General features: G+C 39.8%; 1 protein-coding gene across 1 annotated transcript in view; it reads left to right on the forward strand.

Annotated features, from left to right (window-relative positions):
* Positions 1–11,915, forward strand: part of cwc22 (CWC22 spliceosome associated protein) — a 96,990-nt gene extending 85,075 nt beyond the window's left edge. Inside the window, exons 18-21 of the mRNA XM_085985979.1 lie at positions 3,795–3,922; positions 5,595–5,696; positions 6,388–6,620; positions 10,950–11,915. Coding sequence (XP_085842105.1) covers positions 3,795–3,922; positions 5,595–5,696; positions 6,388–6,620; positions 10,950–11,548 — 1,062 coding nt within the window. The 3' untranslated portion in view covers positions 11,549–11,915. The remainder of the gene's footprint in view (positions 1–3,794; positions 3,923–5,594; positions 5,697–6,387; positions 6,621–10,949) is intronic.
* Positions 11,916–12,220: the final 305 nt, after the last annotated feature.

The raw sequence follows: 12,220 nt of genomic DNA on the forward strand, positions 1-12,220 counted from the left end.
AGAGCACCTTTTGCTTTATTATGCTATCAGCTACTGTGTTGCTTATGTCCTAGTCCTTCAGGCCAAATCATCTATTTGAATAGACTGAACTATGTCCGAATAATATTCATCACAGCTGCTGTTCTGGAGTGTTTAATTCTTTGATTAAAGTCCGTCCTAAATTTTAAAAAAAACTTTCTTTTTCTTTCAAAATTAAATGCAGTTGAGTCTCAATTATGGTGAATTGTACATTACCATGAATTACATTGAAATTACAACACAAAAATGGTCTATTCGGCCCAACCAGATTGTCTTGGTGTTTCCTCATAAGCAGTAATCCTGATCCATTGTACTCTCCCTGTTCCATATCCCTTATCTTCCTTTTTTCAGACAGCTATCTGTAACTTATTCTGAAACATTGACATGGTCTCTGCTTCAATCACTAATTCCAATAGAGCATTTCACGACCCTCTGTGTAAAACCCATCCTGTTCTCTGACCTAAATCTCTTGCGTTTAATCTTAGCTACGTCCCCTCATTCCAGACCCCTCAATATGGAAACTGTCTTTCAATAAACCCTGTCCCATCATTAAGCAGTTTTAAACACACCTTTGTTCTAATTAAAACAGCCCTAGTTTTTGAATTTGTTCTTCATTTTTGTATTTCCTCATGCCAGGCAGCATCCTAGTGAATCTACACAGTACCCTCTTGATTGCTTCAATATCCTTCCTACAGTACAAAAGCAAAATACTGTGGATGCTGGAAATCTGAAATAAAAACAGAAAATGCTGGAACTACTCAGCTGGTCAGGCAGCATATGTAGAGAGAGAAACAGTTAACGTTTCAGGTTGATGACCCTTCGCCAGAACTGGAAAAAGCTGGAGATCGAACAGGTTATTAAGCAAGTGCAGGGAAAGGGGGGAGGGGAGGAAAGAACAAAAGGGAAGGTCTGTGATAGGATGGAAGGCAGGAGAGATTAAGAGATGGTGCAAGGCAAAAGGAGATGGTAATGGGACAAGTTAAGAAACAAACGATGGCTCTAGATGGAGAGACAGTTGCCATGTGGGAGAGAGAGAAAAAAATATATAATAAATGAAATAAAAAGATAGGGGCAGAGGTCATGGTCTGAAATTGTTGAACTCTATGTTGAGTCCAGAAGGCTGTAAAGTGCCTAATCGAAAGATGAGGTGCTGTTCCTCGAGCTTGCATTGAGCTTCATTGGAACAGTGCAAGAGGCCGAGGTCTGAGTGGAGCAGCGAATTAAAGGGACAGGCGACCGGAAGCTCGGGATCACCCTTATGGACTGAACGGAGGTATTCCGCAAAGCGGTCACACAATCTGTGTTTGCTCTTCCCAATGTAGAGGAGACCGCATAGTGAGCAGCAAATACAGTATATTAAATTGTAAGAAGTCCAAGTAAATCACTGTTTCACCTGAAAGGAGTGTTTGGGGCGCTGGACAGTGGGAAGGGTGGAGGTAAAAGGGCATGTGTTGTCCTTCCTGCGCTTGCATGGGAAGGTGCTGGGGGAAGGGGTGCTGGGGGTGATAGAGGAGTGGACCAGAGTGTCGCGGAGGGAGCAGTCCCTTTGGAATGCTGAAAGGGGAGGTGAGGGGAATATGTGTTTGGTGGTGGGATCACGCTGGAGGTGGCGGAAATGTCGGAGGATGATCCGTTGAATGTGGAGGCTGGTGGGGTGAAAGGTGAGGACAAGGGGAACCCTATTGCGGTCTCGGGAGGGAGGGGAAGGGGTGAAAGCAGAAGTGCGGGAAATAGAACGGTCAAGGGCCGCGTCAACCACGGTAGAGGGGAATCCTCGGTTGAGGAAAAAGGAAGACATGTCAGAAGCACTAGTATGGAAGGTGGCATCGTCAGAGCAGATGCGGTGGAGATGGAGAAACTGGGATAGAGTCCTTGCAGGAAGTGGGGTGGGAGGAAGTGTAGTCCAGGTAGCTGTGGGAGTCAGTGGGCTTGTAGTGAATGATTGTCAATAGCCTACCCCCAGAGATGGAGACAGAAGTCCCACTGTCCAGGGCCCCAAACACTCCTTCCAGGTGAAACAGCGATTTACTTGTACTTCTTGCAATCTAGTATACTGTATTCGCTGCTCATGATGGGGCCTCCTCGACATTGGGGAGACCAAACGCAGATTGGGTGACCGCTTTGCGGAACACCTCTGTTCAGTCCGTAAGGGTGACCCCGAGCTTCCGGTCGCCTGTCACTTTAATTCTCCACTCCACTCCCACTCGGACCTCACCGTCCTCAGCCTCTTACACTGTTCCAATGAAGCTCGACGAACCGCACCTCATCTTTCGATTAGGCACTTTACAGCCTCCTGGACTCAACATAGCGTTAAACAATTACAGACCATAACCTCTGCCCCATCTCTTTTTTTCATTTATTTTATTATTTTTTTTCTCTTCCCACATGGCAGCTGTCTCTCCTTCTGCCAGTGCCGTTTACACTTCATCTAGAGCCGTCTTTTGTTTCTTATCCCATTACCATCTCCTTTTGCCTTGCACCATCTCTTAATGTATGAGGAGAAATTGTGTCGATTGGGCTTATACTCACTGGAGTTTAGAAGATTGAGAGGGGATCTCATCGAAACCTATAAAATTCTGTCGGGCCTGGACAGACTAGATGCAGGAAGGATGTTTCTGATGGCCGGGGAGTCCAGAACCAGGGGTCATAGTCTAAGGATAAGGGGTAAGCCATTTAGGACTGAAATGAGGAATTTCTTCACCCAGAGAGTGGTGAACCTGTGGAATTCTCTGCCACAGAGGGCGGTGGAGGCCAGTTCATAAGTATATTCAAGAAAGAGTTGGATATATTTCTTAAGGCTAAAGGGATCAAGGGATATGGGGAGAAGGCAGGGACCGGGTACTGAATTTGGATGATCAGCCATGATCTCATTGAATGGCAGAGCAGGCTCGAAGGGCCGAATGGCCTACTCCTGCTCCTATCTTTTATGTTTCTATGTCTCTTAATCTCTCCTGCCTTCCATCCTATCACAGACCTTCCCTTTTGTTCTTTCCTCCCCTCCCCCCTTTCCCTGTCCCTGCACTTGCTTAAAAACCTGTTCGATCTCCAGCTTTTTCCAGTTCTGACGAAGGGTCATCGACCTGAAACGGTAACTGTTTCTCTCTCCACAGATGCTGCCTGACCTGCTGAGTATTTCCAGCATTTTCTGTTTTTATTTCCTTCCTATAGTGTTGAGCCCAAAACTGTACACAGTACTCGAACTGTACTCAAAGTTTTGTATAGATTCACCATTGCATCTCAAACTTATTTTATGGCAAGAGATACCGAATATAATTCGTATTCCATTTTATGGCCTTATCCTTGAACATGTCTGGACTTGATGGGAAGAATGACCTTGCTCCACAATTTTCACGTTCATTCAGATGCTGGAGGGGGAATAAGTCCTGGGTGACATGGTGTGTGAATACACAGTTCTTTCACCTCTGGGGAAGCTTTATGCTGTTTTGAAGTTTAATAGCTTGCAGCAAGCTAGTTCAGTCAGGAATTTTTACATTTAAAAATTAAAATGGGTGGACATGAGATGCAGCACTTTTTGTGATCATGGCCCACTCGGTCTTGAGAGGAGCAGAGAAAAATCCAACTGCCCACCTGTTCGTTGTCTGTTATGAGCAACAGATATTTTATCATAACCTTCAATGTATCATTTTAAGATATTTTGTACCTTTTGAACATTTATAATAATGCTAGAGGATGCGCTTTCAGAATTTTGAAAGAGTTAGTTAATTTGTGTTACATTTAGGGTTAAGTTTCAGTCCAGTTTCCCTGCCTTTCTATAGGTACTCGATTGTATCCATTTAAGTGAAGAAACAACAACATCTTCCAGCAGAATCTTTGTGAAGATCCTTTTTCAAGAGCTCTGTGAATATATGGGGCTTCCCAAACTAAATCAAAGGCTACAGGACATGTAAGTGTAAACTGAGTTGTATGACTCTTTATTTTTGTAATAGTTGAGTCCTTGGTGGTGTAATTACCAAAACCAAGCAACTGACTCAGTACTCAAATTTACATTTGTTTTTAACTATTTTCAATTGAGACATCATGTTGTAACATCTACTGTTTATCAGACAACAATGATGTGCCTGCTGATTCTAAAGCAGATCATTGTGAAATAGAATGTAACCTTTAGAGAACCAATAATTTAAATTCCCATATTCTTGAAATATGCTTAAAATAGTTCCCTTAGTTTTATTTTTGTTCAAACTAAAACATCTGCAAATGCTTTGAAAAAGTATAATTGCTGCATTTGTTTCAATTGGCTGCAAAATTGAGTTTTTTTAGTTTTGTCCTGGCAAAGTTTAGGGATAGAAATAGTAATTAGTGTTTTTGATATTGGTGTGTTTTTGATGGGTTTATGACTATTGTTGCAATAATTCAGCTAAACTGTTGTATGAAGTAAGTGGTCTGACTGAGCCATTTGGCTCAGGACCCCCTCCACTAGAAATTGGGTTGGAATTGCCTGGATTCAAATCATAACTTTTACAGCCAACAGAGAGAGACTTGCATATATACCAAGTATTTTCTTACAGCCTTGAAAGAGCAGGAAAGTCCCTGGTAATAATGGTTCAAGTACTTGCTCATTTTGGTTATGAAAATTATGGTATGAACAGATTTTTAAATAAAAAACAGTTTCTTACCAATATAGAGAGACCCTTGAGTCAAGTGTCTTTACTGTTAGGCCACTCCAAAGATGTCAGTGAGAAGTAACCCTGTGTGTCTTGGAGCATCTCCATGGTAAACAGCATGGGTAGTGACTTCACACAATTCTGAAAGTTGCTCTGGAGTCGCCCAACCCTGGGAATCCACTCTCGGTTGGGGTACCTGCATCATGGTATTATAGGGTCACAGAACTCAAACAGTGCTCAGGCTGATTTGAAGTTGTATATCCTGCTACTTACGGAGAAGCTGATCTGGGACTCCTGCTACACCTCAAAATATTTTACCCATAAAAAGCAGAACGTCTGATGGGAAGTTTCCACTTTATATTAAAAAAAGTTGTAAATGCTTCGTTCATGAACTACAGAAGCATGTACAACATTCTTTATGATACTTTGTATGGCTCCCAAGGATTGTATAATTGCTGTATTTTGAACTACACCGTTTACATACAAAAGGGCTTGCAGTGGGTCATACCTGTTAAAATGCCAACAAACTTCCATTGGAATGTAAAGTAACTTCCACTTGTAAAGATTTTCAAATATTTCTAAGACACTATAAAATATATCAAGGATTGGATTGAAACAAAATTGCATTTGAAGCTGTATTTGGATAAAACTTCAAATTAATCACTTGTTTTCCATTCCATTATGTAAATAGGCAGATTATAGCTGATTTGACAAAACCAAATAAATAAATGAAATTTGATTAATTGTTTAATATTTGAATATTTATCACAACTTATTTTTGTGAATACTTTTTTGAAATGAAATGTATAATTTTATTATCTCTAGTGTGACTCCGGGACCGCAAATGCATTGACACAACTTGCATAATTTGAGATTATATTGTGTTAAAGTTTGCATTTCTTCAAAATTTGACATTGGTTTTTAAGAGGTTTTTTTAATGCATGTTTTTTGCAGGACACTACAGCCTTTCTTTGAAGGTCTCTTTCCCAGGGATAATCCACGCAATACTCGATTTGCTATCAATTTCTTTACCTCTATTGGTCTTGGAGGACTAACGTATGTATCTATATCTATATATATATATAAACGGATACGTCTGTCTATCTGTCTGTCCTTCTGTCTGTCCTCGGGTGTGCGTCTGTCCGGCTATGCGCTCGAAAGTTAGAGCGTACCTATGCGCGCGTTACCTCCGAAGAAAGCGTACGCTTCCAGGACGCTGGTAAGCGTATTTACTTTTCGGTCGGACCAAAATTGTTCGCGCCTTATGCAAAAAAACCTTCAAAATTAAACTCATTATCTGCTAGCATTGATTGACTGACGTCAAGGTTCGACCAATCCTGTGCCGTCACGATTGACCAATCCTACAGTACGGTCCCCTGATGGTTGGCCAATCGGTGTGTGTGTGTGGGCGGGACTAATCGTTTTCATCTCGGGGATCTGGCAGCCATTGTTTCAGTGCCATGACTTCAGCTTCCAGCTCAAACTACTTTGAAAGTTAGTATCTCTTTTAAAAATAACAAGATTTACCAAAAACGTTTTATAAGTACTTTCACTTTCATCTTTCAAGGTACAAAGGGACACAGGCAGGGCCCAAAAGCCTGGCACTCGATTTAAACCGCCCGCCCCAAAACAGCCCTGGCAAAGCCGGGCTCCCCCAGCTAGTACTTTCATATTTTTGTTTGCTTCACAATAGTTCATTTATTTTGTATTTGGTTCCAATAATATTGGTTATATTTTTCCAATTCAGAGATGAATTGCGAGAACACTTGAAAAATGCACCAAAAATAATAATGACCCAGCGGCAAGATGTCGAATCATCAGATTCTTCTTCATCCTCTTCCTCCTCTGGTTCGGATTCAGATTCTTCCTCTGATTCAGGATCTGAAAGTAGCAGTAGCAGCAGTAGTGGCAGTGATAGCAGCTCTGGATCATCTAGTGACAGTGACTCCTCGACCTCCAGCAGCAGCAGTGGTGGCTCAGGTACGTGCTTTATGGTGTGTTTTTGTCCACTGTCCCATATTTCTATGAATACACACACTTCAAAAAAAAGTTTTTTTGCCCCATGCATCTCTTCACTCTTAAACACATAAGCAACCTTTTTTCAGTCCTCTGCTAATTTTGCTGTTGAATTTATCCCTAGTAGGTGCATAAGAACAGTCATATGAACATAAGAAATAGGAGCAGGAGTAGGCCATTCGGCCCCTTGAGCCCGCTCCGTCATTCAATAAGATCATGGCTGATTTGATCTTGGCCTCAACTCCATTTTCCTGCCTGCTCCCCATAACCCTTGATTCCCCTGTTTATCAAAATTCTGTCTATCTCCACCTTGAATATATTCAATGACTCGGCCTCCACCGCTCTCTGGGGTAGAGAATTCCAAAGATTCACGACCCTCTGAGAGAAGAAATTCCTCCTCATCTCCGTTTTAAATGGGCGACACCTTATTCTGAAACTATGCCCCCTAGTTCTAGATTCCCCCATGAGGGGCAACATCCTCCTTGCATCTACCCTGTCCAGCTCCCTCAGAATCTTTTATGTTTCAATAAGATCACCTCTCATTCTTCTAATCTCCAATGAGTATAGGCTCAACCTTTCTTCAGACAACCCCTTCAACCTAGTGAACCTTCACTGAACTGCCCCTAATGCAAGTATATCCTTCCTTAAATAAGGAGACCAAAACTGTACGCAGTACTCCAGGTGTGGTCTCACCAATGCCATGTACAGTTGTAGCAAGACTTCCCTACTTTTATACTCCATCCCCCTTGCAATAAAGGCCAATATTCCATTTGCCTTCCTAATTACTTGCTGTACCTGCATGCTAACTTTTTGTGTTTCATGTACGAGGACACCCAGATCCCTCTGTACCGCAGCATTCTGTAGTCTCTCCATTTAAATAATATTTTGCTTTTTTATTCTTTCTACCAAAGTGGATAACCTCACATTTTCCCACATTATACTCCATCTGCCAAATTTTTGCCCACTCACTTAACCTATCTGTATCCCTTTGCAGACTCTGTGTCCTCCTCGCAACTTGGTTTCCCATCTATCTTTGTATCGTCAGCAAATTTGGCTATAGTACACTCTGTCCCTTCATCCAAGTCATTAATATATATTGTAAATAGTTGAGGCCCCAGCACTGATCCCTGTGGCACCCCACTAGTTACAGTTTGCCAACCTGAAAAAGACCCATTTATTCCGACTGTGTTTTCTGTCTGTTAGCCAATCCTCTAGCCAGTCTAATATATTACCCCTAACACACTGAGCTCATATCTTGTGCAGTAACCTTTTATGCGGCACCTTATCGAATGCCTTCTGGAAATCCAAATACACCACATCTACTGGTTCCCCTTTATCCACCCTGCTTGTTACATTCTCAAAGAACTCTAACAAATTTGTCAAACACGATTTCCCTTTCATAAAACCACCTTGGGGAAGTTCCTGACTTTCACCTTCCTTGGTGATAGAGCGTTTCTCTTTTTTTCCTCTCATTAGGAAAGTACAACTATAATGGGAAACCCACAGTTTTGTTGATGTAAGGAAAAATCCCTATTCTTTAATTCGGTTTATCCATAATCAATTTTGCTAAATACTAACATTGGTAACTGGTTGAGAAGCAACATTTGGTGACTGGATCTCTGTTGTGGCATTCAAGGTCTTCCAATTAACTGTTAAATTGAGGTGTGATGTGTTTCTGAAATTAGCAATTTCAGTAGACATTTAAGACCGTGGTAATGTTGAAGCTAAAATCTTATGGGACGTATTTTGGAAAGACAGATGTGTTCAGATGCAGCAACTTAGGTCTATACTGATCAGAGTTATGGGAGAAAAGCTGTACAAACATGATTTTTATTTTTGAATTGTAACATTTTTTGATGACATAGGCTGAAGTTTATGGAAACATTTTTGCAACCCATATGCAAAGTCCTGAGAGATTAAAATGTGCATCTTCAGACCTCATGTAAGATTAGATAACCACTAGATATTTCATTTTTTTTCTTATCCAATTTTCTCCCCTCCCCTTGCCCACTTAGCTGAATGTGTTGACTGCTTACTGAGGTACAGTTCCATGTGCAGCTTTGCATTCTGCTATGTTGCTCAAGTGGCCTCTTAGTTTGTGAGCCTTGGCAGTGAGTGTCGGTGGTTACTGGAGATTGGGGACATGGTGGTCAACCCTGGGTCTACTCTTGGCCAAAGTTCAAACACATGCACTTCTAGGAAGGGTCACCAGATAACAATCTGAAAAGTGAAACCAGTTGATTTAGCCCTCCTTACTCTGGAGGCACAGAGACCAATTTATTGCCCGTACCAGCATTCTGGCTGGGATCAGTGAACTTGGCACATTCTGTTTTCTTTTGGCACATCTGACCATTCCAGAGTATTGTTAATGTTTGTGATGAAATCTCTGAATGGCTTTGGTCTTCTATCTTTTATTTATTGACACTCACCTATTTGGATATTGTTTAGGGTACTTTTATTAGTCGTATAATGGACAGATTTTTCATTTAGTGCAGTAAACTGAAGTCTCATAAGGTGTTGCTTAGAATCAGAATGCCAATATACAAATGACAAGCATATGAGTAGATGTTGCTTTTGGCCTTGTTTGAATTAACATCTTTTCCATGTAATCCAGTTTGTCAGCCTGAGAGCAGGTGTTGAACACAGCAGGTAACTTTGACAGTTGCATTAAATGGTTTTGATTTTTTTCAGTTCAGAGGAATCATTAACAATTTGAATCACTAACAGGTTTTCATAAGCTTTAGAGAAATTGATAATGCATGTGCAGTGCAGTGTTTGCGAATATAACCGTTCTTCCCTCTTTAGTCAAAACAACACTTTGCATTTATATAGCACCTTTTTAGAGAAACATCCCACGGTGTAATCGGACACAAATCCCAGTTATTTAACTTGTTCCAAATGTACATAAATGCAATTTTAAGCAATGATAAAGTAAAATTAACTGTCAACTTAAATGAAGCGTTTTCATCCACCAATAGTTTTGGATAAACAAATAGCTTTACTAAGCTACTAGAATACTGAGGAGCAAAGTAGGAAAAATTCAAGAGGTGTCACTTCAACCAAGAGACAGATGGCTGCTACATAGACAGCTGCAGGTCTGTGGAGCTGTTTGATATGACCTGAACAGACAGGTCCTTAACCAACTGATTTTTGTAGCCTGCCAAGCTAAGCATCGATGGGCTTCCTTACTGTTTTTTTTTGTACACTGAATCATACTGATTTTCTAATGTACCCTTGGATTGATGTTCCCAATTTCTTCTGAATTGTTTAAACAGTTACTGGAGAGTATAATAATTTATTGTTAAGACAGCTAAATTTCTTTTCAGATATCTGGCTGATTTTATATTTAATATTTAGGGTGAGAATTTAACTGAAGGATGATAAAATGCAGCAAGTATGTAAATTCGCCCCAAGAGGCACAACATTATTCTCAACAGAGAAATTCCATCCACTTCTGGTGTGATTGAAATTGAAGAAAACAGATTGAAAACTCATTAAATACTGATAAGTTTTGGGATTAAATAGACACTCAGGATATGAAGGAAGCGATATTAAATTTGTACATGTACACACAGAGATTATCTAATGGTCCTGAATAGCTGCAAGCAATCTGTCGAAACTGCTGTTCATATCTGCTGTCTTAATAAAATGAAGCCATTGGGAGAATACTGTGTTGTAGAAGATTTTATTTCTCTTGCTTCCCCAAATGCACTTAATTAACATGCAAGTTATTGTTGCATCTAATCTGCATTTTATCCCAGGTTTTAGACTATATAAGACTGTAGCCTCTTTTTTTCGAGCCATGTTCCAGTGATCCATATTTCTTTCAAATTGCCCTGGTTGGACATTGTAAAATCCAGATTTAAGGCTTTGGTGGTCCATTACAATGATAATACAGGGTTTGTTATTTCTCCAGTTATAGGATGATGAAATGGAAACAATTTGTTAATGCATGTTGAGTTGTGGTGCCCTAGTTATTTCTTGTTTGTCAATTTTAATTGAAATTGTGATTAAAATGATACAAGTACCACCAGAGGTTAGATTGAATATGCAAATTAACAGGCAAGCAATTCTACTAAATGCCAACTCCTAACACATCATTGTAAAATTCATATAATTTAACGTTTAAGAATTGTGCAACTCCCAATTTCATTTGAAATAAACCCTATGTAGATGTATCTGTATATTTTAAGATAAACATACCTCTATTTGTGAAAAGATATAGCCAACAAGAAAATATTTAAAACCTACACATTTATAGTGATTGAGTATATACTAAATTTTTCTTCACAGATTTAAATTCAAAGAGCAAGAAGGTACAGAATAAAAAGAGAGAGGGAGATCAAGAAAAGATGGACAGTAGAAAACAACCAAATGTGGAAGAGCGATCTAGAAAAGAGCAGGAAAGCAGGTATCAAGGCAGCAGTGAGGAGCAGGAAAGAAAACTGGATAGAAATAGTGGCAGAACTTATAGACAATCTGGAGAGAGAAGAGATGAATCAGCCAGGTATAATAGAGAGGAGACACATGAACGAGATCGGAAACGCAGTGATAGGGACAAGGAACGTGATAGAAACAGAGACTTGGCGGATAAACATGCTGAATACAGAAAAGATGACACAAGGAACCATTCTCGCTCTGAAAATGATAGAAACCGCTCCAGGAGCAAAGATGGCAATGATCACTACAGTCGAAGAAGAGAAAAGTCGAAATCTAGAGAGAAAAGTCGCAAAGAAATGACCTCCAGAAACAGTGAGGAGGACTGCCCAAAAAATGGTGTAGATAAGCGATCTGGAAAACATGATCGTCAGGAGGGCAGATGTTCAGAGCGCTCTAAGGATTACAGAAAGGATGAAGACAGGTGCAGAGAAAGTTCCCCAAGAAGACACTGAATAACATTTACAGTGCTGTTATTTGGAAAAACTGCATTGCCAAAGCTCTTGGGGGCAATACAAATGCCACAACTAAAGGAGAAGAAACGACGTCTTGCATAGAACTGCTGATCTGTACGTAGTTTCCACTGGAACCTTACAAACTGCTATTTCCAGTTGTCATCTTTTGTAATTAATAAAATCTGCATTTAAAACAAATTCTGAGGAAATACCTTCAAGCAATTCTTCCTTTTGGACAAATCTGAAAGGTGTGCAGATTTATTTTGTGGACAGTGATATCTTTGATAATGCATTTATAGAGGATTTGACATTCTCTTGTTTCATGTAAATGTTTTGTTTGTCAACTCAAATAAAAATCGTGCAGATATGTCATTTCTTTGAAGGATTTTATCAAGTACCAATACAGTTCAGTTTGTACCACATTTTGGTTTAACATTAACAAGTCAGGTTAAAAATCAAAGTTCAACAAATAGACCCTGACTTTGATAAGTAGTTACATAGTTTTTTTATTTTTAAAAAGTACCTTAATAAAGTTAATTGTTTAAATATAATAAGAACTATGCATAACAGTAATTTGATATATAGAATGGAAAATTTATCGACATGTAAATTTGCTATGCTCAGTCTATATGTATAAATAATAGAATTGCAAATTAGTACTTCAAAGTGCCT

The sequence above is a fragment of the Somniosus microcephalus genome, chromosome 4, assembly GCF_052327205.1.
Source record: "Somniosus microcephalus isolate GS21.2 chromosome 4, FLI_Smic_1.0, whole genome shotgun sequence".
NCBI classification, from domain to species: domain Eukaryota; kingdom Metazoa; phylum Chordata; class Chondrichthyes; order Squaliformes; family Somniosidae; genus Somniosus; species Somniosus microcephalus.